Raw genomic sequence first — 27,555 nt, forward strand, 5'->3', positions numbered from 1 at the left:
TATGTTACAGCAGCAGGAAGACTACGCAGCAGATGTTTTAGCTGTGGTAAAGCAATTCTGTTCAACTTGAACATCTTTGTTAGGCAACACTGATGTGAGTGAGTGGTTCAGACAATGGACGGGATGAGAAAGTTGGGTTTCCTACTGAGTTCTGAGTTGGTTGTTTTGATTCATATTAGTGCCCTATAGCAGTAGTCCCCAACCTCTTTTGGGCCACGGACCAGTTTAATGTCAGAAAATACTTTCACGGACCGGCCTTTAGGGTGGAATGGATAAATGTATCATGTGACCGAGACAAGCGTCAAGAGTAAGTCTTAGATGGATGTAACAGCGGGAATCTGGTCATTTTTAAAAAATAAACATCGTTCAGACTAAAATGGAAATAATGTAAGTTATTTATTCTTTCTCTGCAGACCGGCGGTACCAAATGGTCCACAGACCGGTACCGGTCTGCAGTCCAGGAGTTGGGGACCACTGCCCTATAGCATCTAGGAAATTGTTTTCAAAGCTACAGATAACTATTAACTACTGGTAAAGCAGAGCCTTGTCATTCATTCATTCCTTTATTCAAGAAAGTCAATGCAAGGTTGACCCGGAAGCGGCAGGGTCTCAGAAAACTTGTGTGTATCTTTCTCTTCCAAATCAATGGGTATTGTCCTGTTCCTAAAACCTCACGAGCCTCATACCATCAAGGCATTTTTCCGCTTTTCTCCATCTCTTGATTCAAGACCACCCATGTTCCATCTGTCATGTTCATCCTTATCGGTTAAAAAAATATTTCATGTAGGTGTTCTCTGGTTTATACTGGAATTTTCTGCTTTCTATATATCCTTATAACTATGACACGCATGCCTTGGCGTTTGCTCTCCTCCCTACCTCATCAAACACTCCTTCCATCCCCCAAACCTTCTCCACTCTTCAAAGCTCAGTTCAAATGTCACCTCCTCTGCAAAGACCCACTCTGCTTCCGCTGCCCCAGCTATGACCTCCATGAGTGTTGCATCCGAATATTGCTTTACGCAATGATCTCTTTCTACGTTCTGCTGTGCTCTTTCTTTATTTTCTTCTTCTCTTTGAAGATTGGACGTGTTTCATTCATGTTCTTCACAATAGCTGTGGATGCAGAAGGGGAGAAACCCAAGCTGGAGGGGGGGGGCAGGGGAAAGCAGAGACAATGATTATATTATATAACGAGTGCTGTCATGTGTTTTCCAGATATCCGTTCAGTCAGAACCATGAGGCATGCATAGATCTGGGGAATGCTCTCCTCTGGGAATGTGATTACTGGGTCCTTGTCCTCCAAAACCAGGAGTCTGGTTTCTTCTTGTCAGTTGGCAGTTTTGTTGAACTTCCTCCATTGACCAGTCTAACTTCACCTTTTATTATTCCTTTACATAAATGGCTTCATGACTAGGTGGAGCTCAGCCTAAGCAAATTAAAAAAAAAATGAATAAATTCCACGGAGAGGCTTCGTCTTGATCCTCCTATTCCTACAAGCCTCTCTGCCTCTAGGCTTTCTTCTTTTCATAACTTCATTTCATTTCCTTTCCATAGTTTTGCATTCATTTCATTCAGGTATTTGGGAGAGTAAAAGTAAAATGCTGTGTCAGTCTCTATCGTCCCACGATACAGGATGCCCTACAGCTGTGCTGTCCAGGAGAATGCCTGTGGTGACAGAAACATTCTACATCTGTGTTATCCGATAGCCACTCACCACATGTGACTTCTGAGCAGCGCAGAAAGTGTGGTTAGTGTGATCAAGGAGTGGATTTTTCATTTCAAGTGATTTAAGCCCAAGCAGCCATTAAATAACCATTGCTGTCTCTAGTCTCCCTCTTGGTGATTTATCATGACTCAGCCTTTGTGTCTGGATTGTTCCTGTGTCAGAGTCTCTGATACCATGTTCCCATCCCTGCTGGATGGCTTCGTCCGCATGTCCTGCTGGCGTCCTGGTTCAGCCTGTTCACGTTCTTCCCATCCCCCTCTCAGTATGACATGTCCTTGAACCTGGTCCATCCACATCTGCTGTCTCCACCACTTGTATACTAACTGTTCCTCCCTATCTCTCTTTTTTTCTTTTTTTTTTGTTACAAAGACAGAGAGAGGGACAGACAGGAAAGGAGAGAGATGAGAAGCATCAATTCTTCACTGAGGCTCCTTAGTTGTTCATTGATTGTTTTCTCATATGTGCCTTGACTGGGGGGGCTCCAGCAGAGCAATTGACCACTTGCTCAAGCCAGCGACTTTGGGATCAAGCCAGCAACCTTGGGCTTTAAGCCAGTGACCTTTGGGCTCAAGCCAGTGACCATGGTGTCATGTCTATGACCCCACACTCAAGCCGGATGAGCCTGCGCTCAAGCCGGATGAGCCTGCTCTCAAGCTGGGAACCTCAGGGTTTCGAACCAGGGTCCTCTGTGTCCCAGTCCAATGCTCTATCCACTGCACCACCACCTGATCAGGCCCTATCTCTCTTTTTCTAGGAGTTTTTAAGTCCTCCCACGACAGCTTTCTGATTGGTTCTGACCAGTTTCTAACTCGTGCAGACTGCTCTAGCCACCTGGAGTCACTCAGCCCTAAGATTCCCCTTGCAAAAGAAGCTATATTTTGCTTTTTCCCACTTTCTTTATGAACTAGGAGACTTTACAGACCTATCGAACCTCATGGGAATGTATGGAGCACAAGTCACTGTTTTCTCTCCATCTTTTCTTTCTTCCTCTCTTACAGAGAGTAGGATCCCTGGGTGACGAAGTCATTGCCCTCCAACCCTTTCTGGTGCAAGAATATGGCTCCCCCTCCAGCAGGGCACCCTGGATGCAGTAAACCCCACGGGGCCCCGCTGCCCTCTCCCTGGCGAGAGCTGTAGCCAGTACAAAGAGAAGGCCTAGGAAACCCACGCTCACTCGTGTTGCAGGCACAGTCCCTGTCCCTTTGCCAACAGTGGAGTGGCTGGGCTGGATTCGAGTATGCCTCCCATATCTGTTTCTCAGCGGCTTCATCTGAGAGGTGAGGCGTGTAACTAATTCAACTCTCACAACCCCAACACGGACTGCCATGCCTCGCAGGACTGTCTCTTCACCTCTCACAACCCCAGCACGGACTGTCATGCCTCTCAGGACTGTCTCTTGAGTACCCAGTTTGGATTCTGTAAGACCTCACTTGAAAGCCTTCTGCAGATGGCTCCAGGCCCTAGACGGCCAGCCAGCCTCATGACCCTGCGTCGTGGCCCTCCCACCAGCTGGCCACAGCCAGACTTTCCCCTCACGTCCCTGGTACCTCCCTCCCTGTACCCCGACACCTCACCCAGACCAGCACGCGTGCCCCACACACACTTCTGCGCCTTAGAGTTGTTCTTGGCTGTGCCCTGCTTGCCCTCCATTCCCAGGGGCTATTCCTCTCCGCCTTTGCCTGTGCCCAGGCTGGCCAGCTTGTACGGATGCATCAATAAGTCACTACCCTCTAGCTTCTCGTTGGGTTTGGCCACGAGAGACACTGGGCAGAAGGGCAAAGAGGTCAGCAGATTGACCTCCCCACGGCCTCGCCTGCCGGGCAGTGGGATGGCAGTGGCTACAGGGTCATCGCAGAGGCCATGGTCCCCATGAGGAGGCCGTCACCTGCAGCTAGGGGACTGCCGGGTCCCAGGGGTGTTTGCAGACCCACCCTTCTTGGCCTTTGTGGGCTCCGGCCACCATTGTTGGGTTTCTTAACTCTTCCTTAGACTCTTGCATTAGCCCTGTTGAGGCACCGATTGTGCCCTGCTAGGACCCTGAAATACGTGCTCTTGTCGGTCCGTTTGTACAAGAGCCCCTCCCCCCTCTCTCCCCTTTGTATTCGTGAGGGAGGTTAGTAGGCTGGGAGTCAGGAAGACTCTGCTCCGCCCAGGACGGCAGCCAGTAGTAGCCACGTGTGGATAGCGAGCTCCCGAAATGTGCCTGGTCTAAATTGAGGTGTGCTGTGAGTATCAGATGCACAACAGATTCTGAAGACAATATGAAAAAAGAAAGGAATGTAAAATATCTCTGTTTTACAAATGGGTTTCGTGTCGGTTACTGATCGCCATGGCAGTGTTTGGGGAGCATCTGGTTCAATAGAACGTGCTACCGACCTGAACTTCAGGTGTCGGCTTTCACTTTGTCGAGCAGGCGTACTAGGAACTTCTAGTCCCGTGGGGGACTCGCGTTAATTCTCTACTGGACAGTACTGCCCTGGGCGCTCGTCCCATTCCAGTTTCCAGCTTGCTGGTGTGACTCTCAGCAAGTTGTTGAACCATTTCCGGTGTGAGCTTCCCCATCTCGCAATTAGAAATGATCATTCTTGTCCTCGCCCGTGGGGGTGGTTCTGAGAGACAATAACAGAATGCCGGGGGGGGGGGGGTGGGGTGGTGGAATGTGTTATCTCAACTGTAAAGAACTCCACAAATGTTAGGGCTATTTCTGTGAAAATCTCACCAACGCCCCGGTCTGATGCTCAGATGTCCCTCCTCCAGGAGGCCTCCTCTGCTGTTTCCAGGGTAGAGCTATTTCTTTCCCCTTGGCACTCAGACCTGTTTAGTTAATGCGGGTTCTTCACACTCTGCCTAGTATTGTGGTTGGCACTGTGGTTCCCTCTAATTGCTGATAAGATTCAGAGCAGTAAGCAGAGGCCCAGTGTTAATGGCCTGTGACCCTCCTGTGGCAGCTGACTTCACCCAAAGGATTGTGTTACCCTGGGTGTGGGTGGACCGCCAACTTGCGCATTCCATCTGGCTGCCTGGTCCTCTGCAATTTTTCCTGCCCACGGCTTGCACTTCCTGGCACGGTGTAGAAGGAGGGAACGCTTCGGAGAGCAAACCTGCTTCGGATTGCTAACGCTATACCTGGGTGACCTTGGGTATGTCTCTTAACCTCTCTGAAGAGAGAGGTCATCAAAATGATAACCTCCTATAAATCTCCAAGCTACTCTGAGGGAGTCATCAAGGAAGACGAGAGTGTTGGGGATCATAGTTGGGCCTTGAACTTTTGAACCACCCAGGCCGTATGTATGGGTGTTCTAGTCCCTCGGGGTCTCCTTCTTACTGTTTGTGTTCTTATTCCAAACGGGCATCCTGAGAGGCACTACATAGTTGCATCCTGATTCAAAGAGAGGCTGTGGCCTGTGCTCATTTGCATATGATTAACATTTCATTTCCAGAGGCAGTTTAGATAGAAGAAACCAATCACCATCACTGCCCCCAACACCTGTGCTCCAGCCTGGAGAAGCCAAGGGCAACCAGAGAGTTTCGAGGGGGCCTTTTAGCTCATAAATCTGCCCGTGGGATTTTGACCACAGAAATTGGAATTGGAAACCTAACACAGCCCCATAGCATGCTGTATACCAGAGGTCCCCAAACTATGGCCCGCGGGCCGCATGCGGCCCCCTGAGGCCATTTATCCAGCCCCCACCGCACTTCCGGAAGGGGTACCTCTTTCATTGGTGGTCAGTGAGAGGAGCATAGTTCCCATTGAAATATTGGTCAGTTTGTTAATTTAAATTTACTTGTTCTTTATTTTAAATATTGTATTTGTTCCCGTTTTGTTTTTTTACTTTAAAATAAGATATGTGCAGTGTGCATAGGAATTTGTTCATAGTTTTTTTTATAGTCCGGCCCTCCAACGGTCTGAGGGACAGTGAACTGGCCCCCTGTGTAAAAAGTTTGGGGACCCCTGCTGTATACCATGCCGGAGGGTAACATGCTGAAGGGAAGGCATGCTCCGTTGCTTGGACATGCTTCTCAAAAGTGGTCGTAAACAGAGCAGGAGGGAAATAAGTGATGTATTTTTTTTTTATTTAGAGTGACCCACACCTAAAATAGCCTATTTTAGTTGGACTTGAGGACTGGCCCATTGACAGGAATTCTGTATTCTCTGTTTTGCATAAACACACTCAAAATAAAAGCAAATAACAAAAGAGTGGCGTCAGGACCATCTGAGTACAGAACCAACTCTAAATTATCTGCTGTTTGTTTCTAATCTTTTGTCAGTGTCTTGCCTCCGTGTAATTTGAAAGCAATTATTTTCGAAGGAAACTGAGCAGTTACAAAGTGTTTAAGTTATTTTTCATAGAAACAAAAGCTTGCTTTCTTTTTACACTCGCATTTTGCTGTCCACACTGCACTCAATTAAATTCGGTTATAGTCATAGCAAATGCAACTAATATCAGCAGATTTGGAAACAAACGCTACTGCCTCCTGGTAAAGACACCACCTAATGATGGAACAGACGCGGGGGGCGGGACCAGACACGGCCGCTAGCGGTGAGTTTTTAGCACGTTGGAGTCTCCCATCAAGAGGACAAGCTGTTGAATCATTTACACGGAGGCCTACTGTGATGCACTGCCTTTTTTAAAAAAATTATTTATGAAAAATCAAAAGAATCCAAATCCATCTTTTCAAAACATTGAAACTACTCTTGATTAGCGGTCAAGAGTCCACAGAGTTGAGACAGGCTGAGAACTCTGCTCTCAAGACAAAAAGAAACACAGACACTCACAGGGCAAAGGTCATGTGAAGAAAGAGGCAGAGATTGGAGCTGAGTGGAGAGGTCTACAGGTCAAAAAACACCAAGGACAGCCACCAGAAGCTAGGAGAGCTGGACCGGGCCAAGGGCAGTATAGGGTTACTAGGAAGTTCTCCTTGATTTCTCACCGGGGTTTTTCATGTCATCCTATCTCCTCCCCACTCTTCTAAAGACTCCAGCTTTGTACCTGCCCGCCCACTGACTGCAAGAAACTGATAACGACTCCAAAAGGCGACTTTCTGATGTGTCTAGTCCTCCTCCCAAATCAGGTGTAGACTTGCTGATCTCCATTCCAAGCAGGCTTCAGGCACAGCTTGATCCAGGGGCTATCCAGGACACTTGGTTGATGTCCTTCATTATTTAGGATAGAGCTAAGTCATCAAAACCCAATCACAAGGCCTGACCTGTGGTGGTACAGTGGATAAAGCGTCGACCTGGACACTGAGGTCACTGGTTTGAAATCCTGGGTTTTCCCTGGTCAAGGCACATATTGATGCTTCCTGCTCCTCCTCCTCTCTCTCTCTCTCTCTCTCTCTCTCTCCTTTCTAAACTGAATAAATAAATAAAAATCTTAAAAAAAGATTTGCAAAATTCAATCACAATTCCACATTCACTGACTTTTTTCTCAGAGCCCTCTTCAGAGCTTTAATAGTAACAAATGTATTATCATTAGTCAGTCAGGTTACTACATTATGTCACATAGATCAAGCCCTGAGTCTGTGCCAGAAATAAAAATGAGATTTTTTTTCATAATAAACTGGAGTTTGACAAGGCCCTTTCCAACTTATATGTGGCATGTCTTCTATCTCTCCATTAGACTGCCAGTTTCCTCATCAACAGAGAACTCAATGTTATTCTCCATGATATCTAACCTGTTCTGAGACATTCTGTAACACTGTATCAAATGAATGAAATAAGGCTTGAATTAAGGAGCCTTTCCCACAAAACCCCTCCCCCAAATAGGAGAGTACTATTGACAAACATTGAAGAAGGATATGCCTTCCCTCCTTAGTCAGTGGGATGCTGGATTTTACAGAGGTTTGCATTTACTGCAGAGGGTGTTCCGGTTGAACTCGACTCCATCACCGTCTCTTTCTTCACTGCCGTGGTCTAAATGAGTTTGTGGTCAGCTCTATGGGAGCCTCCTCTTTTAAACATGGATCGCCAAGATGTAATGTTTCATCTTTGCACCCCCTCACTCTCCAACAGCTCAAAGCATTTTCTTTCTCACATCCATTGTCCTGGTAGCTCTTTGGAACATGCAAGAGACAGGTGATACCCTGAGCTGATGTCCATCATAAGGCCACCAATATTGTATGACAATCTTTTTTCAGTGTCTCGGCCAGCTAGACTGCGTGCCAGGTGAAGACAGAGGGAAGCTTATCCCGGTTCTGTCCAGGGCAGCACACAATGCCTACCTCCGAGGTACTCCCCAGTACACCTCGGTTTCCTAATAACCGTTTCTCAGATATATGAATGGGTGGTGGTTGATAATCCACCAGAAGTCACACAAAGACGTGGGAAAGACTGTGACACGAGTCAGCCCCAGATGCTTCACTGTGCCCAAGAAAAGGACGAACCCTAACTCAGCCTCCATGGCACAGAGCCTGGAGGGTCAAACTCACTCACTAAGGGGTCCAGATGCCTGGGCTCCCATCCACGTGCCATCACTCGCCCTGTGCCCTTGGGACAACTCCCTGACCTCTGTGTGCCTTGGTTCCCACTTCTGTGCCTTATCTGTAATAAACGTATCTATTTCCTGAATTGTTGTGAGAATTAAATGAGATGGTTCATACACAGAGTTTGACACACAGTGAGTGCCCAGTAAGATCTGTTGTTGGTGGTGGGGTTGGTGATATGATTGCTACTCTTTCTTAGACTTTTGCTTTGATCATAAACTAATATATTCCACTGGGGCGGGCTGAGGGGGGAGTAGAATCCTGAGCCTACCAGAGACTGAGTTGATCTTAAATACATACAGGGAGAAAGAAATGGAGGTGTTTGGAGTAGGAAAAGATGGCAAAGTCAAAGGCAACTGAATGACACCTTACGTTGTGAGTGGTAGCTAGCTGGTGTTTGTGGGTTGAAATAATCAGACAGAACTACTGAACGAGTGCGTAGTGCATGTATTTTCTGTCTAAGTCATCCTGATTATGTGATTTCTCTGCTTTTCAAATGTAAATGAGAAGTGTTTGATAATTGTTCTTCTCACAATCAGCAAATTGATATAATTAAACAGTGGCATGAAAAGTGATGATTCAACTCATTAGCCATTGTTTTGACAGGCTGGGAGGAAGGGCGTTGGGGTGGGGGTACAGAGACCGCACTGCCACACCTGGCCTGTGCGATTTCTCCGGGCAATCTGTACTGGTGGAGCAGTAAAAGGGCCCCCAGGGCCAAGATTTTGCTGTGTCCTCTGGTCTCTGCCCTGGCTTCCTCTTGGGGGCTCTGGCCTGGAGGGCCACGCCCTCTGAGGTGCAGCAGAAGCAGGCTTTGGGGCTCGGTGTCCTGCATGCATACATCAGTTGGACTCGAGCCAATGACTCTTCCCAGGTTCTGGTTTTTCGCCTATAAAATCATTTCACTGATTCCGCCCTCCTGGGATTCTTCTGACCATTAAATAGGCGAGGACACGTGAAGGTACTTTCTAACGGTACCCCACATGAATACAAATGTAAGTTATTATTATTTCTATTATTTTTAAAATGTTGTATTTGAGGAGGATATACCACCTCCCCAATAATGCTGCAAGCAAGAGAACTATTTGGATTTTAATCTATCTATGCACCTCCGAATTAGAGCTACCCCAATTGCAATTCAAATACAATCTTGAATACATGTGAGAAACTCTGCTCCATAGCGAGATAAAATATAAATTCAACGTCTTTAAAATTTCAATGGATGAGTGGAAAAAGTATGTATAAGTTAATTAAGAAAACAAAAAAAGATGCCAGACTAGCATTCTAAAACATGGACTGTGGCATAATTATAATCAGGTTTCTATGGAAACGGCTGCATGTTAGGACTGAAACAGGCACTAATTTGTTTTATCTGTCCACGGGCAGCCACAGGTCAGGTAGTCCTCCAAGGCGTCGGCCCCTTGGAGGGCCGTACAATAATGAAGAGGGTTAGTCCTTTCAGAGGCAGACTTACGGTGCAGCTGGTGGAGTGTGTCAGGCCCCCTCCTTCCGAGGCCCTTCCAAGGGGCCCTGGCAAGTAGGCAGTTGTGATTTGCAATGGTTTTCCTAAAGAGGACCTGTCCAGTTTATTTAAGTCTCAGAACTACAAAAGCAGCATCAGGCCCTTGTGCCTGCCCCCTCGGAAGAGGCAGAATGTTCTCTCCCTGCCACGCCCTCGGGACCAAAGCAGCCATCACCTTGTAAATACCCAAGTGGTGACCTGTTTTCAGACGTAGATGGCAGTTTGCAGATGTGTGCGTTCTGCCACATCTGTCCAAATATCCTTGATGGGGCGGGCGGTGGGATTTACATTGTAGAGGTCTTTTCCTCTCTGGGATTTGTAATCCTCCGAAATATGTGTGCTTTTTTTTTTTTTTTTAGCATATTGAAGCAATACTTGGTAGTTTTATAACCTTGTTCCTATCTCCTATCACTGCTGACAATGTTTTTATAACAGGTTCTGAAGTTACCACAGTCTGAAAAGAATCTATCAGAACGGAGGGGAATGTAGCTGAGAATTGTCCCAAGGCAAGTCTACCGGTGACTTCTGAGCTTTTTGTTGTTGTTGTTAGAATTTCACCGGAAAATTTACTTCCGAGAAAATCCGTACCATGTTCACAGGCGGCTTATTTGCTATGTTGGCAGTGGGGTCAGGCCAGCCTCGTTCTGAACCCCGGCCTTGTATGCCGTTAGCCGCATCAGCTTGGGCAAAGGGCGTAACTTGATGTGTGTCGGCTTTCTCGTCTGGGAAATTGGAATAATTCAGCCTGCCTCGCTGAATCTTCGTGAAACCTATTTGAAGTCAATTCTGTGTGTGACTGAGGGGCAGGCATCACCGAACCCCACTTTTCCGCCTGCCCCCATGTCACTCCTAATGTCCCCAAAGTGCCAGGGTCTTGCTTCTGTCAGTTTATTGAATTGAGCCATTGGGATGCTCTTGTGTCTGCATTCCCCACAGGCTGGGGGGGGGGGGGTTCTTCAAGGCTGGAGTCTTACTCAGCACCAGGAACACCCTCAGTGCCTGGCACCCATCAGACACGCTTAATGTTTATTGAAGAAAACTGAATTGCATAGTCAAACCAAACCAAATATGCATGCTCTTTTGGTGCGCCGGGGAATAGCAGAGAGAGAGAGAGAGAGATGTGGGCTGTGACATTCGCAAGTATGTAGTCAGAAGCACATCCAGGGTGCACAGATTTCTGTCGGCCTGATGAATTTTAGAACGGATTTTTGAGTGTTGATGATACTATAAAATGCCTTCTTGATGCCCTTACCCCCCGCCACCATGAGACAAGATGACTTGTCTTATCTATTGGCCTTGGACATGGGTTACATCTTTTCTGGGGACATCAGTGTCATTCTTGTAGATTCTATGGACCAGCTCCTCACTCACTGTGCAGGGCAGAGACGAGGAAGCCACCGCTGCCCCAGCTATTAGCTCCAGAGCTGTGTCACCTTCCAGGTCCATGGGCAAAATGTAGACCAGTGGTAGTCAACCTGGTCCCTACCGCCCACTAGGGGGCGACCCAGCTTTCATGGTGGGTGGTAGCGGAGCAACCAAAGTATAAATAAAAAGATAGATTTAACTATAGTAAGTTGTTTTATAAAGATTTATTCTGCCAAACTTAACAAAAATCCAACATAAAGTATTTGGTAAGTAATTATTATTATATGCTTTAACTTGCCGTAACTCTGCTTTATAAATTTTATAAAGTAAAGTTACTTTCCTACTTTATAAATCACCATTATTGTGGAACCAGTGGGCGGTTAGAAAATTTTACTACGAACAGAGATACAAAAGTGGGTGGTAGGTATAAAAAGGTTGACTACCCCTGATGTAGACAATGGGCACCTTCTGAATGACCACAAATCTTGTGACTGGACACTGGATGGCTGCTACTTAAAAACCCAGTATCTCCCTAACCATGAGGCTAACAACATGATGCCAGTCACTGGCAAAGAGGCTCTACCTGGCCCCACATTCGAAATCATGCAGGTGTGCATGCAGCTGATGGTCAAAACTCAGAACACATCCAGGGCTGCAGGACTTGGGGGAAGGCAGTCATTAGTTTTCTAGCCTCTTTATTCAGAAGGGGATACTTGTGGCCTTTTCATTTTTTCCACTGGAATTCCCGGTCAGATGTTCATTTTACTTGGACACAAAGGCATACATGTAAAATCCAAGAAAATATCCATGGAGCAATACTTACCCTTTGGATCATCGGATTCTCATGGTTTCTGTTTCTATCAGCTTTATTTTCTAATGCTGCATAAGAGCCACTAACTTGGGTTTCAGGCCCACGAATGTGTCCCAACCAAGCCCCAGTACTGAAAACGCTGCTGCATTAGTCATGGAGAAAAAGGACACCGCGTGCTGGTCTGCCACATCCACCCCCTCCCTGCTGGGCCCATTCCGGCTGGGTCTCAGCCCTCCCTAGCCCCTCTAGCTGGAGCCTTTGCCTTGTGAGTACTTGTGATTCCTTAGAATGCAGGATCCCACGAGGAACCATCCAGGAGCAGGCATTTGGCCCTTCTCCAAGACAGTAGCCACCACTTTTTATTTTGTTTGTATTTTTCTGACGTGAGAAGCAGGGAGGTAGAGAGACAGACTCCCGCATGTGCCCAACCGGGATCCACCCGGCATGCCCACCAGGGGGCAATGCTCTGCCCATCTGGGCTGTTGCTCAGATGGCAACTGGAGCCCTTCTAGTGCTTGAGGCAGAGGCCATGGAGCCATCCTCAGCGCCCGGGCCAACTTTGCTCCAGTGGATCCTTGGCTGCGGGAGGGGAAGAGAGAGACAGAGAGGAAGGAGAGGGGGAAGGGTGGAGAAGCAGATGGGTGCTTCTCCTGTGTGCTCTGGCTGGGAATCGAACCCCAGACTTCCACATATCAGGCTGATGCTCTACCACTGAGCCAACAGGCCAAGGTAGGAGCCATCACTTTTGACGGTAAAGCATTGGTGATGGGGCCACGGAGAACTCATCAATGAACCAGAAAAAGGAATAGCGTGCTGATGGACAGGGCCACTAGCTTTGTTCACAGGCAGAGGGACAGCTTTGGAAGTATTGGGCATACATGTGTCATCAAGAGTTTTCAAAAGGGCACTGGCTTTGGTGCCTAGTTTACCAACTTTTCAAGTCTGATTCTGCCACTTATAGCTGTTAGATCTCTCGGGAAAACTCTTTCCCTTCTGAGCCTGTGTACTCATCTACAACACAGGCGAATGACCAAATTCCTTGTTGTTAGTATGCAGGGGCCATTCCAGACATTTCCAACACAACTGTCAAGTCCGAGCAGCCCTCTTTCACAGGGCATCTTCAGCCGTGGTGAACTCACGTGCACGCGTGCCACCTGCTCGCCCTCTTCCACATCTTTGCCCACTGCCGGAGTGCTCTGCCCCGACTCTGTCTGCGAGCTCCTCATGTTTGAAGACACCGTAATGTCCATCTGGAATATCTCACCCTCAATAAAGCCCCTCTGGGAAGTAGGCAGGATGAGTTTCAACATCTGCCTTTCCCATTCCCATGTCAGAAAACTCAGATCCATCCAGAGATAGGAGGCAACGCGCCCAACATCAGACAATTAGTGAGCACAGGGCAAAAGACAAGGACTCGGACTCAGCTCTTCCCGTTGTAATTTTCGACCTCTACATCAATGTATTTTTATTGGAAATGGCACAATGCTTAGTAGCATTGTTTCCGGGGTCTGAGAAACGTAGGAACATTTGCATGAAAAGACCCTTTGAGCACACTAAAAAGACTTTGAAATCCTCAAGCCATGAAAAGTGTTTAAAGAAAGATGTTTACAAGAGGATCTGCGTAAGCCCCCGACTCCATGCCTAAGGCCCTCTGAGCTCGGCAAAAGTGTTCTTGATTCCTCACTTCCGACTGAATTCCTTCAGGAGAGCGCGCGCCTGGCCGAGTGTCAGGCTGCCATTGGCTTACCGTTTTATTACCAAAGGAAACAAAGAGGCCTTCCTTTTTATTTCTATTGTTTTATTCCCTTCTTTATTTTTACTTTTTTTATTCCTTTTTATTTCTTAATGCTCGAGCTGCTGATTTTACAGACAAGGCCCCCAACTAAAGGCACTGCGGGTGCGCTGAGCCTGGGTCAAGGTGAGGCTGATGGCAGAGGCCTGCGTTGCCATGTCACAGGGCACTCTACATCCCAAGAGCTAAGAGTGGGGGAGGGGACGGTAGGGAGTGGAGTATTTGTCCCTGACATTGTTTAAAACGACCAGTGAATGGGGATCATAAAAGGCAGAACAACATATAGTCCTTTTACTATCAATATTATTTTCAATTCCCTACAGGCAGGCGGCCCCGCCTATAGCCTGCACCTGGAACTAACCACTCCCACTTCTCCCTCGCACACCCATGGTCTGCCGCAGATGCTAAACGTTGACAAAACAGATCTCACCGGGTACTGATAATAATCCATTAAGGAGCTACCCTTATTCTTTTGCAAATGAGGAATCTGAGGTTTGGAGAAGTGGAGTAACAAGTGACAAGATCGAGATCGGAGCTGTGGCCTGGGAAGGAGGCGTGGCCTTGGACGCCTTATGCACTGGGGTCTCCTGGGCCACAGTAGACGTTCAGCAGTGACTGAGCAAACAGAAGAATGAGGAAACAGCTTTGTCTCAGGACTTCAGCTGTGATAGATCTGGGAACTCACTAAGTGAAGAGACCTGGGGAACATCTTAACTCCTTGAGAAGGTAAAGAAAAGGAAAAAGTCCCTGAAACCTGAGTTGTATGCCTCATCCTTTAAATGACACTCCATGCCATGGACTACAGACTAGAGTCACGCAGGCCATGGCCCAGGAGTTAACCCCTCAGATGAATTAAAACACGTAGGATGACCACCGCCGTGTAGTAAGCACTGGCTGTGTACCAGGGGCTTTGTCGTTTAGTGTGAAAAACAGTCCTGGGAGGCAGGTATTATTGTTCCCATTTTGTAGATGAGGAAACTGAGGCTCAGAGGAGTCATATAGCATGGCCACAGAACGAATCAGCTGGTGGAGCTCAGGCAGGCTTCAACTCCAGCTCACCTGACTCCAAAAACCTTCAGTCTCTGCATCTCTGAGCTCACCCAAAGTTCCAGGGATCTGAGACCACCCCCCAAGGAGACAGGGATGTTAGTCCAGCCTCCCAACCTTCTTGCTGAATCATGCTGAAAAGAACACGCCTTTAGGAGCCTATTAGACCAATCTTCCGCTCGGCTGTGCTCACACTTGGCTTTCAGAAACAATCACAGTTCTGGGTGAAAATTCCAGAAAGCCTTTAAGATATAAACTCACATGCCAGAGTCAAGATTTTTAAAATAACCGATTTTTAAAATATGTTATTATTAAAAATGTGACCAAAGGTTTTTCACTGTATAGCACAGTGGCCTCGTGAATATTCCATCTGTTCCTTCTCCCCATAGATCCTGTGTTAATGTCCCTGCTCTCAGATATTTCCGCCTCAGCACCAATATACAATTAGGTTTCTGAGACAATGCTTAAAATAGAGCACGTTTGCCAGTGAGTTGAACAAACATTTGGGCTGTGATTCCAGTGCCCTAGACACTAATTCTTTTACAAATATTAACTCATCTCATTCTACACCAACCCTATGAAGAGGGATGCTATTACGAGCATCTCCAACTGACTGATGGGGAAACTGGTAGAGAGAGGTTACGTCACAGAGTCAGGACGTACACTCATGATAAAGCCTGCTTTTTCTTCAGCGGTGTTGAGTCGGGTCTCGATCTCACTCTCACCAAAGGACTCTGCATAACATGGCCACCTCCTTCCTTACTAAGCCTGTGTTGGGCTCTTGAGATGGAGAAAACATGGGTTTGGTTCTCAAGTATTTCATGGTCTAGGGAGGGTGACAGACGCCCAGATAAGAATTGTTCATTTCCTTTAGTGGAAGCAATCCAGAGTTGTGGCTGTGTGATTAAAGGGAAAAGTAGGGTAACATGGGGAATTATGAGAAATTCAGTATTTTATTTGTAACTTAAACATAAAATAATCAGTTCGTTATCTGCTCTTTTAAAATAAGGCCAAAGCATTTTATTTTAAGCATAGACCTATTGTTTCTTATAGGGATCGTAGGTAATAATTTAGGTAATCAAGATTTCTAATGGAGCAAGAATTTAAAAGTACTTGCAAAATTATCAGAGTGACCTCTGGAGTTTTATTATTTGTTCCACAAATGTCAACGGCTGTCCCGCCCCCATCTCATTTGGTAGCAATGTGTTAGTTATTCAGTGTTACTAAGTCTTCCCAAAGCAATCCATTCCATTTTAATGCAAACAATCTCTCGTTTCTATTTACTTAATTTTTTTTTAATTTAATACCTAATTAAATTGAGTGAGTGCACACCTACAGATACAATTGACACGGCTGGGTTGGGAACCAGCTCAGTGGCCCCTGGTCAGCAGAGGGCCGCAGATGAAAGAGAAGCTGTGGGCATTTAGAGAGCTCTCCGCCAGCTGGAGACCCTCAGCCCTGCAGTGGTCTGCTCCGTCCACGAGTGGGAGAGAGACACGGAAAAAAAGTAGACCCAGCATCAGGTAGTCCAGAGTTGGACCCGATGGGGGTCATCCAGGAGAGCTTCTACGGCGCTCAAGTGGTACAGGAGCTGGTCCAGAGGTTGGTGCCGGTTCCAGTCAGGGCAGAAGGAGGCAGGTCTACATGGCACAGGAGAACTGGGTGGGTGGGGGCTGCTTCATGGAGGTGGTGTCACTCTAGCAGACGAGGTGGGAAGGCAGCCCGGGCACAGGTCCCGCACGATCAAAGGAATGCACGGCTCTTCGGAATAGCCGCGTGGTCCAGAACATTGGGGTGGGGAGCCCCTGTCGTAGTGATGAGCACATGCCTAATTCCTGAGACTGAGCATTCCACGTTTAGTCTCTGCAGATCCAAGGTTTGACCTCTTGGTCTCCGTCAAGCTCTGAGTCTAGGTGATAAACCGTGCAGAAGCCCGGCTTCTCCTTCCTCGTGCCAGTCCTAGCCAGGTTCCCAGGACCTCTTCTGCTCTGAGAGAACAGCCCTCCCCAACTCACCGGGCTGCCTGCCCACATTCCTAGTGAGGGCTTGGCCCTGAATGACTGTCACACGCTTGTCAAGCCCCTGCCTTCACTAGGCTCTGGTACCGAGACTCTCACGTCTTGTGCCTGTTGTCTCTCAGACAAAGCCTGTGAGCCCCACCATGGTATTTAGGACCATATCTGCCTTGTTTATCTCTATATTCATATCATCCAACATACTTCTTCACAGTAGAATTTCAGTCAAGTCTGTTGAATGAATGAATGAATGAATGAATGAATTTTATGAGAGGCAGTATACCACAGTCATAGTACTTGCTGGTCTCCTGTGGTCAAATAAGTTTGTAAAATATGATTTTTATGTTTGCATAATTTGGATTGGGGACTGGGTAACGCCAGGTATCTGTGGTCTGTGAAATTGCAAATTACCTTCCTGCTTGGGAAGGGCTGTTGTTTTGCTAATGTGTGCTGGAGGAGAGGTTTTTGCGCCAGAAAGTTTTGAAAAGAGAGAGAGCAGAAGAAGGAGAAGGAAGTCACATTGGCAGAGTGAGAGCAGAGGGAATGCAGAGTGCTGGGGAAGAAGCCATGTTGGGAGTGAGAGCAGAGGGAATGCAGAGTGCTGGGGAAGAAGCCATGTTGGGAGTGAGAGCAGAGGGAATGCAGAGTGCTGGGGAAGAAGCCATGTTGGGAGTGAGAGCAGAGGGAATGCAGAGTGCTGGGGAAGAAGCCATGTTGGGAGTGAGAGCAGAGGGAATGCAGAGTGCTGGAGGAAGAAACCACGTTGGGAGGGAAAGAGAAGGGGTGCAGATGGGGAACCAGAGCTGAGGCGCTTTGCGAGCTCTGCTGAGACTGGTGTGTCCTTTGAATCTAGGAGAGACCGGAGATTCTCCTGGCTGTGGAACCGGAGAATGGTCAGGGCTTTGTGAGCTCTGAATGAAGAGGGAAGTGTTTTCCCTGCCTGTTTGCTCGTCAGCCAGTGCGAGTCTTGAATAAAGGAATGGTCCACCATTGTTTGGCTCCACTGTTTTTTTACCATCTGTCCAAATTCAGTGAGAACCTGCATGTGCATGGTCACGACTACTGGCCTTACACTCTGTGCCTGAAGTGTCTTTCCCTAGCTCTCCACAGGCTGGTCACTTCTGCTATTCGGGCCCCAGCTTAACAGTCACCTTAAGGAGTCCTTCCTTGACCATCCAGCTAAAGCAGCCCCCCCACCCCTTCACCTCCACCACGATCTATTTATTACTTCTAGAATATTATCTCGACAGAGGCAAGTACCGTGTTGGTTTTGGTTTTCTGCTGATTCCCCATGCTCAGCCCTGGAGAATACTTGACAAATATTTATATATGAAGAAGCGAATGAATTACCACCCAAGTTTCCAAGAGAAAAAGAACATGGACTCTAGTCTCCACCGTGCACTTAGCCGGTGCATGACTTGGGGTCTCTGATTTCACCTAAACTCTGAATCTCAGTATCCTCATATGCAAAATGGGGTGAAAACAGTAACTTCCCACCTCCCATGATGGACAATGAACACGAGGCTTTGATTAGATACTGGAAGCAAAAGGGGTGCTATGCAGTGAGCGATCAGTTAAGATAAGCCAATGCCTGTCACCCCAGAATAAGTCCCTCACATGTGCTGGACCTTCACCGCAGAGAGAGGTTAATCAGAGGCCTCTCAGTCTGCGAGAGCCTGGGAGAGGCCAGTTCTTCCTGAAGCACTCAGGTCCCGCTGCCCCCAAAGCCCGGCACTGCCCGCGGGGGCTCCCCTGCTCCCTCTCCCTGCCTCACCGCGAGTATTTGCATAAAATAAAGAGCCTGGATCTCTGTGTTTTCACCCTGCCTCCCCAGGGTGTACTGTAGTGATTGGTGCTCATGAAGTCATTCTGATGCCATGAATAGAGCATGTCATGTGAGATGACCAAGATATCCAGACAGGAGCCACTGATCCGCTTTGAAACAACCTGGGTCCCTTTTCATGCAAATGGAAAAACAAAGAACCCAGGGAGAAAAAGGGGTGCAGAATGGAGCTCAAAGGCCCCCTCGGAGCCCCAGCCTGTCTCCAGGGGCACCGATCCAGATACTTCTGATCTCTCCCAAGCTGGGAGACCGTGGGATGTGCCTCAGCAGAAGTGGGGAGTGCGGGGAAAGGGCAAACTTTCCCATTTTCTTTACATTGTGTTTTCAGGGGATTTGAGTGATGTCTCCCAAGCAGTCCGCAAATCTGAGAGAAACAAAAATGTTGAAGATGGACTTGCTGTAAGCAGACTCCCGGCAAACTCCCATGCCTTGCAGAAAATGCTTTGCAAAGGAAGGACCCGGGGCAGTGGCCGGGTACTAACTAGCAGGAGTGGCTGGAAGCAGGCAAACCCAGAGCTGGAGAGTTTTCCTATTTAAATGTTATGTTAAAAAGTCTCCCTTAGCCTGACCAGGCAGTGGCACAGTGGATAGAGTGTCAGACTAGGATACAGAGGACCCAGGTTCGAAACCCCGAGGTCACCGGCTTGAATGTGGGCTCATCTGGTTTGAGCAAGGCTCACCAGCTTGAGCCCAAGGTCGCTGGCTTGAGCAAGGGGTCACTCGGTCTGCTGTAGCCCCCTGGCCAAGGCACATATGAGAAAGCAATCAATGAACAACTAAGGTGCCGCAACGAAGAATTGATGCTTCTCATCTCTTTCCCTTCCTGTCTGTCTGTCCCTATCTGTCCGTCTCCCTGTCTCTGTCACCAAAAAAAGTCTCCCTTAAAGCATCCATTCCCTACTTGAAGACTGACTTTTCATTGCCACTTAAAGAAGGTACTTAACAAATAATTAGTCTGTCCCAGGGACTCTGCTGGGCCCTTTGGAAGGGTTGCGCCCAGGAGCAGGACACGGCCTGTGCCTTCGCTGTGTCCACGTGTTTGTCTAGGAAATATTTAGTTGGCACCAACTGTTTCCAGGCACGGAGTGTGCCTCAAAGCCGTGATTGTGTGAACAGGTTGCAAGTATCTGAAAGACTGAGTGAGATAATGCTCATGAATACAAAATGGACATGATGACGGGGCATTTGGAAGAAGCGTGGCCCTGGGTCCGAAGATGGGACAGACGGCTTTCGGGAGAGGTACAGGCTCAGCACAGGAAGTGCAGTGGGCATGTCCTCAATCAAGCCCTTTGCACAAGGGCAGCGTTACGTAGAGCAGAGAGAAGGATGGGGATTCATACCAGGCCCCTGGGATACAGGGGTGGCCAAAGGGGCTCTACTGTTGTGCGTATGTGAAACAGAGTTTATCCGTGTGTTATTATTTATTCATTATTGTACTATTTATTTGTGTTACAACTGTAGACCCACTCCTGCCCACCCCTGTAATTTATGTCATTGACTTCTCACCTCCTGAAGTGGGTGATATCATGGCCATTTGCCAAATTAGGGACCCAAGGCACAGAGACGACCCGGCTCACCTAACACTATGTTGCCATGAAGCGTCACGTCACAGGCAGAATCCAACTCCCGTCCGACTCAAAACCTAGGCTTTCCCTTCTCGCCAAGGGGCCCATCAGGGAATAACAAGTACAGAATTGCATCCTGGTTCTGCCACTTGGTTACTGTTCGAGTCATTCACGTAATTTAACCTCTCCTGTGGTGGGCACTTAGACAGACATGAGCAGAGCAAGAATGATAGGCCAGGTACAGAGGGCCGCCAGGGTGGAAAGCCCCGGGTGCCTAGCAACAGGCAAAACTGGGAAAACAAGGACCTCGCCCCCAGGGAAACCCCTCCTCCCCTAGCACATCGCTGGTCATGCGGAAGTCACTGACCTTTCCTCCCCTGGCACGTTGGAAGGCATGTGGGTTAGCCCCCTTAGAGGGGTATGAACTAGGGCAGGGGTCCCCAAACTTTTCACACAGGGGGCCAGTTCACTGTCCCTCAGACTGTTGGAGGGCCGGACTATAAAAAAAAACTATGAACAAATCCCTATGCACACTGCACATATCTTGTTTTATAATATTTAAAATAAAGAACAAGTAAATTTAAATCAACAAACTGACCAGTATTTCAATGGGAACTATGGACCTGCTTTTGGCTAATGAGATGGTCAATGTGCTCCTCTCACTGACCACCAATAAAAGAGGTGCCCCTGAAGTGCGGCAGGGGCGGATCAATGGCCTCTGGGGGCCGCATGCGGCCCGCGGGCAGTAGTTTAGGGACCCCTGAACTAGAGGGCTGGATGAAAGCCCTTAAGCATTTTGCTCCCAGGGCAGTGAGTTCTGACCCTCATCAAATACATCTAGACCTCACTTATGTTTCAGATCCAAGTCCAGAAAAACAGCAAAGCCACACAAGCCACACCATGGCTGACCTCAAGACCAGCTTCACTGACTACTGACCCCCTGCCCTGGTGCCCACCAATCAGCGGAGGCCACGACCCTGAAAGGACACACCTGGAGAGCTGATGAATATTCTATTGAGATCTTCCCCTGAGACCTCCCCTAAAATATTCACCCTTAAAAGCCCTTAGGGCAGAGGACCCCACGAACTCTCAGGAGCATGCCCACGCCTTTCCTGGCACCCTCCTCTCCCCCTGACCCCCAACCCAGGCATGTTACCTTTAACTTTCTCTCTCCTAAGCTCCCAGGGCCCCTTCTGTGGCCTCGGTAACTGTTTCCTGAGGCTATTTCTTCTGCCTCTGTGACTTTGTCTAAGTAAACTGCCCTTAGAGTTTGAGTCTTGGCTCTGAATTCTTTCTCAGCCAGAACTCGAGCAGCGAGGTTGCTGAACCAAGGTCCGGTCTTAGCTCCAATGGTCCAACAACTGGTGTCGTTCTCGCCCCACCGCTCCCAGACTCAGCCTGTCCGTTCGGTGAAGATCATCTGTGCCTGCTTGTTGTCAGGGTTTTGTGAGGAACGGATGAAAGAAGGGACACTGACAATATTTAACATCCAGAAGTAACTGAAGATAGGAGATACTGTGGTGACTAGAATATGCACCGTCTGAAACTCAGCTCCACGCCAGAGCGAATGATACAGCAGACGAGCCAGATTCCTGCCTACTGACCCTGGCACGGCATCCTTTCAGGATTTAGTTCATGTTGCTAGTTAAGCACATATTGTGTTTTTTTCTCATCTGCCATGTGGGTCACCGTGAAGACTATTCTCCTGTCATGTGGGAGGTCCCTACTTTCAGGCTGTGTGTGTCTCATTGCCTCTCCCCCTTGGTAAACAGTTGGTGCCTCCTGAGCCTGGTTTCTCTCACAGGTTCAGTTTCAGTAAAGGTAGCACACGTTTTCCATCAGTCTCACCCCAAACCTAGCTGTTGCCATGGTTACGCCCTCTTTCTCTCCTGGCATCCTAGTTGGGCATCGGCCCTATAGACAGCGTCCCACATCCCCTCTCACCTGGGCCCCTGCTGGACCTCCCCCAGTGGGCCTCTCTGCCTCTGCCCTTGGCTCCCCCCATGCAATTCATTCTCCAAGCCACAGCCACGATGGTCTTTTAAAACGTAAATCCGTTTGTCACTCCTCAGCTTAGGACTGTTTAGCGGCTTCCAGTTGTAGCTGGAATTAAATGCTGTAGGTCTCACATAGGCCTCCAAGACCTAACTACACCTCCCACCACATGTGTTGTCACTGCACCTTCTATTACCACCCTCCAATCACACCACTGCTCTTTTCTTTTTTGCCTCAGGACATTTGCACTTGCTGTTTCCTTTTGCTGGAGCTATCTTCTGCCTGTACTATGTACTCTGCTGGCTCCTTGCACACTTGTAGGTATCAGTTGTCATCAACCATAATACTCTGTGATCGTGACCTGTTCTTGCATGGCACTTGTCACATTTTGTCAATGTGTCATATTTAACGTCTGTATCCCCTATGAAGCTCCACCATAGTAGGATGGCCGCCCACTTAGTTCACCGTCGTACACCCAGCACCCAGCGCAATGCCTGGCGAATAACAAGTACTGTAGTCAATAAATATTTTTCATATTCATAGAATGGGATGAAACGAATAATTCCTCAGGAAATACAGCCAAGAGCCCCATGACGTCTACACCGTCCACCCACCCATCTGAGACTAAGCGGTCAGCCTAACAAGATGTCCCTCTTCATTGCTTTGTTCCAGGAGCGGCTCGTGCTGTCCGTGCTCCCCCGGTTCGTTGTCCTGGAGATGATCAACGACATGACCAACGTGGAGGACGAGCACCTGCAGCACCAGTTCCACCGGATCTACATCCATCGCTACGAGAATGTCAGGTGAGAAACACGACGCCCCGCCCATTCTCCGCGGATCCCTGCTCACCTGGCTGCTCTTGCCTCACTGCCCTGACTTCCGTCTGCCTGAGTATCAACGCGGTGTTTCATTAGGTCGATTAACTCATTAACCAGTCGTGATTCATCAGTGAGTTCTATATTTCCAAATGGAGTCCCAAAAGGAATGTCAGAGAAATACAATTATATTTGCTCGTTGATTACTGCTTGGCTCCCCTGCAGTAGGCTTACCGGCCTTTACATTTTGAGTGGGGAAGTCTCTCTTTCTACTATGATTGGAAAACGGATCCCCGAATGCATTCTGGAAACCTCAGGGGTGATCACATAGGTCTCCCCTTTATATTCCTCAAAAGTATCTTTAAAACAATACCAAAAAAAAAAGAGAGAGAGAGAGAGAGAACTACATCTTTTTATTTCCTTTTGCAAACATATTTTTGGCCAACCATCCATCTATTCATCCATCCACTCACCCATTTACCCATCTATCTACTTATCTATACACCTATCCTTCTGCCTATCCATCCATCCATTCACCCATCCACTCATCCATCCATCCATCCATCCATCTATCCATCCATCCACTCATCCATCCATCCATCCATCTATCCATCCATCTATCCATCCATTGATCCATCCATCCATCCATCCACCCACTCATCCATGTTCTCATCCATCCATTCATCCACCCATCCATCCATCCGTCCATCCATCCATCCATCCACTCATCCATCCATCCATCCATCTATCTATCCATCCATTGATCCAGCCACCCATCCATCTACCCACCCATCTATGTTCTCATCCATCCATCCATCCATCTATCCATCCATCTATCTATCCATCCATTGATCCATCCATCCACCCACTCATCCATGTTCTCATCCATCCATCCATCCACCCATCCACTCATCCATCCATCCATCCATCCACTCATCCATCCATCCATCCATCTATCCATCCATCTATCTATCCATCCATTGATCCAGCCACCAGCCACCCATCCATCCACCCACTCATCCATGTTCTCATCCATCCACCCATCCACACATCCATCTGTCCCCCACCAGCGTCCTCTCTGTGCCCAGTACTGCACTGGACGACATGCTCTGTACTGAAAATCCGAGGGCGGGCTCCTTAGTGAGGCAGAGCAGCTTTAGAACTTCACTTCTGCCTCTCCTTTGTGTGTGCTCTAGGGAAATTTACACACTTGAAATCTCAGGACCTTTCTCCATAAAATGGGCATTTTAATAGCCACCTTGCTGTGGGTAAAGATATATACAAAGCATAGGATGAGGGGAGCATATAGTAGAGCTTTAGGCATAGCGTGCACTGTTTCAGACATGTTTTCTAGTGGCAAGCAGGAAAGAACCCCACCCTGGCTGGTTTAACGGAAATGTGCTGAAAGGGCTGCCTGGTGACTATGGAATAATTGGGGATGGACAGAGAGCTGGTCTCAGGAAAGGAGCCGGGATAAAGCCAGATGCAGAGCCCAGATCACAGCAGAGCACTAAGTGAGCGTAAGCCAGGCTTGCACTGTCTGAAGCGTTCATTGCCTGTGCCCCCGGCACAGCCGTCACCTCTGCAGTTCCTCCAGCAGCCCCAGGAGCCCAAAGCAGCTGCCTTGGCCCTGCCCCCACTCTCTGCTCCCGGCACCACCACCACCACTGTCCTGCCTCTTTGCATCTCAAGTTAAAGCCTGGGGCCAAGGTGGCGACTGGCTGAGCCCTGTCACTGGCAAGCAGTGACAGGAGAGCACACATCTGATACATTCAGCTCGGGTGGAACTGCCTCTCCCTCTCGCCAGATATCATTGTGTGGAAATATCCCAGACGGAGGGGGAAGACTGTACATTGATGAGCTCGAAAAAATCCAAGGTATCCTCTTAGTTCCTTGCTTGTCAGCTCGGTAGGAGAGAAGGGAAGGACATTTCCTGCTTCACTGGCGTCCTCGGCTGTCCTGCTCCTGGCAGCCAGGGGCGCTCTTTGGGAAGCAAGTCCAGCAGAGAGAGTGATTCTAACACAACCCTTTTAGCCGGAGAATCAGTTTACAGGTGGTTCTCTGGGTCTCATTCAAGAGCTGAGCTCCACGGCTTTAGATGCTTGGGTTTGCCAAGAGCCCTTTGTTAAATAGTAGTGGCTCCGGTGAGAGATACATCCCCAGATCTTGGGAACTCATAGGTCATGGGAACTCACCAATACCAATTCTAGAACAACAGGTCCTGAGCAGAATGTACAATGATATGATAACACCATGTGGGGTTCTGTTATTAAAGTAAGCAAAGGACGCTAAGAGATCATGAAAGGAGGGAGACTGGGAGGCGCAGTGAGAGGTGGAGGGGGCAGGTGACTAGAGAAACCTTTCAGAAGATGACTCTTAGTGGCTTTATTTAAAATTGAGTCAGCCACATGAAAAAGATCAGGACAGGAAACCTGGGTGGAGGGACCAGCACAGGTGAAGGCAGGACAATGGTCTATATATCTAGAGATAGATGTAAAATGTGTGTATTACACATTAATATAAAAATAGAGGGGAAATATATATATATCATATATATGATATAATATTTTATATTAATTATATTAATATTATATTATATATATAATTTTATATTATATTTTATATTAATATAAAAATAGAGGGGAAATATAAATATATATATATATAATTTGATATATATATATATATCAAATTAGGAGAGTACCTGTCACCATGGAGGAAAAGGTAGGGGAAAAAACTACCCTTAATTAAGAAAAAGAATGGAGACAATACACAAGCCAGCTCACCCCACCCACATACCCGGGACCCTTAGTAACGTGCAAGCAACAACACGTCCGGCTTTGTTTCTGCACTAATCAGTGTTCAGCGCTCCCTTTCAGTCCAGAACAGCGGAGGTCACTTCTGCCCCCCTTCCAACCCCGCTCATTCATTTTAAACCATTGAACTGAGTTCTGTGGCTCTGAGACCCTTTCCTGGACGTTCACAACACACTGAATTAAAATTGGGTTTGCTGCCCAGCCGTTCTCAGCGGCCTCCGCGGTGGTAGAGGAGCTATTGGTAACAGAAAAAGACTCTGTGGAGGTGCCCGCCGCCACTCCGGGCCTTCCCCCAACACGGCCCACCCCCCACACCCCACTGCCAGCTTTTCTCCCAGAGGGGGCCCCCACTGATGGGGCCGCTGCAGCCCACCGCAGGCTGCTGGGTGGGGAAATCAGGCCAGGGATGAAAACCCAGGAGAACGGTCCTTGGCCTGTGTCTGAGAACAGAGTCAGATCGGCGGCTATGCCCCATCCCCCAGGCCCCAGCCCCCAGGCCCCAGCCCCCAGAGCGCACCCACTGCGGAGGAGGGCACGATTCTGAAATCATTTCTCATCCTGTCACTCTCTTCATGACCGCCCACCTGGTCCGTTCTTTCTTCTCGGGTGCTTTTCTGCTGTGGTGTTGTTTTGTGACCTTTCCCGGAAAGAAGTCAGTGCCCAACTCTTAATGGTATTTCATACGGTTCATGGCCTCCTGACCGCGGAAGGTGTATGCGAGGCACCCTGCTTGGGGACAACCGTGTGCCCAGTGCACAGGGAGCCTGTGGTCCAGGGTTCTCATCTGGAACACTCTATGAGCACAGCTCCTACAAGACGTTGGCTGTATCTTTTCATCTTTCTGGGTTCTAGTTTCCTAATAATAAAAAACAAAAAACAAAACGATCTGTCTGAAGTGGTCAGAACATTCTGACTAAAGTTAATTTCATCTCTGCACAGCGGAGATGCCCGTCACTTCGGTCCCTGGCCACCAGACTTTGCACTGGAAGCCTTGGGACTTCCAACCTCATCTGCCCAATTCCTCCCTATTGCCACCCCCTTCCCGTATACATAAGACATACTTGTATTAGTTAGAGTCATACTGTCTACGCTAACAAATACCTCCCAGTTTCAATCATGTAAACTCAATAGACTCTAGTCACAGAACTGTCCGCTGCTAATATTCCCAAGCGGTTGGATGATTCAGGGACAAAGGCCCCTGCATTTTACAGCTGTACCATCCCCTGGTCCTCAAAGTTCCTGGCACGCAGCTCTTGGAGGGAAAGAGTAGAAAAGCCACCCACTTCCTTACCATCTTGGCCCAGAAATGGCATGGATCACTTCTGCTCAGGTGCCATTGATGACGACGTGGTCATATGGCCACCACCTAGCCGCAAGAGGGGCACAGGGTCCCTGGCTCGGCGGTCTTTGCTAGTGCCAGGGAGGCATGGATTTGGTGGCCAGTTGGCTTCTCCACCAGAGCCCCCCTCCCTCCTTCCTCCTGCCCCAACCCAGGCCACGTGCACTTGCACGTTCTCAGTCTGCCCGCTTTGGACTGGCTGCTTGTTTTCTGCCGGCCCTGCCAACAGGCGCACTCACCACGTGCATCCTGCAGACCTGACTTCCATGCACAAGCAAAACGAAATTGAATGAGCCCAGCAAACCTGTCGCCTCTTGCAGCCTGTCTGTGTGGCAGTCGATTACACACTCTCGGAGCCCCAAGGCTTCCCACAGGAGTTCTGTATCCTCCGCTGACTGTGGACCGTGGTGTGATTTATGTC

General features: G+C 48.3%; 1 protein-coding gene across 1 annotated transcript in view; it reads left to right on the forward strand.

The window, feature by feature from the left end:
- The window catches only part of ADCY8 (adenylate cyclase 8), a 176,194-nt gene that overhangs the window by 43,890 nt on the left and 104,749 nt on the right, over window positions 1–27,555 (forward strand). The window contains exon 3 of the mRNA XM_066265646.1: window positions 22,837–22,967. Within this exon, the coding sequence (XP_066121743.1) occupies window positions 22,837–22,967 (131 nt within the window). The remainder of the gene's footprint in view (window positions 1–22,836; window positions 22,968–27,555) is intronic.

The sequence above is a fragment of the Saccopteryx bilineata genome, chromosome 3 (assembly GCF_036850765.1).
Source record: "Saccopteryx bilineata isolate mSacBil1 chromosome 3, mSacBil1_pri_phased_curated, whole genome shotgun sequence".
Taxonomy (NCBI): domain Eukaryota; kingdom Metazoa; phylum Chordata; class Mammalia; order Chiroptera; family Emballonuridae; genus Saccopteryx; species Saccopteryx bilineata.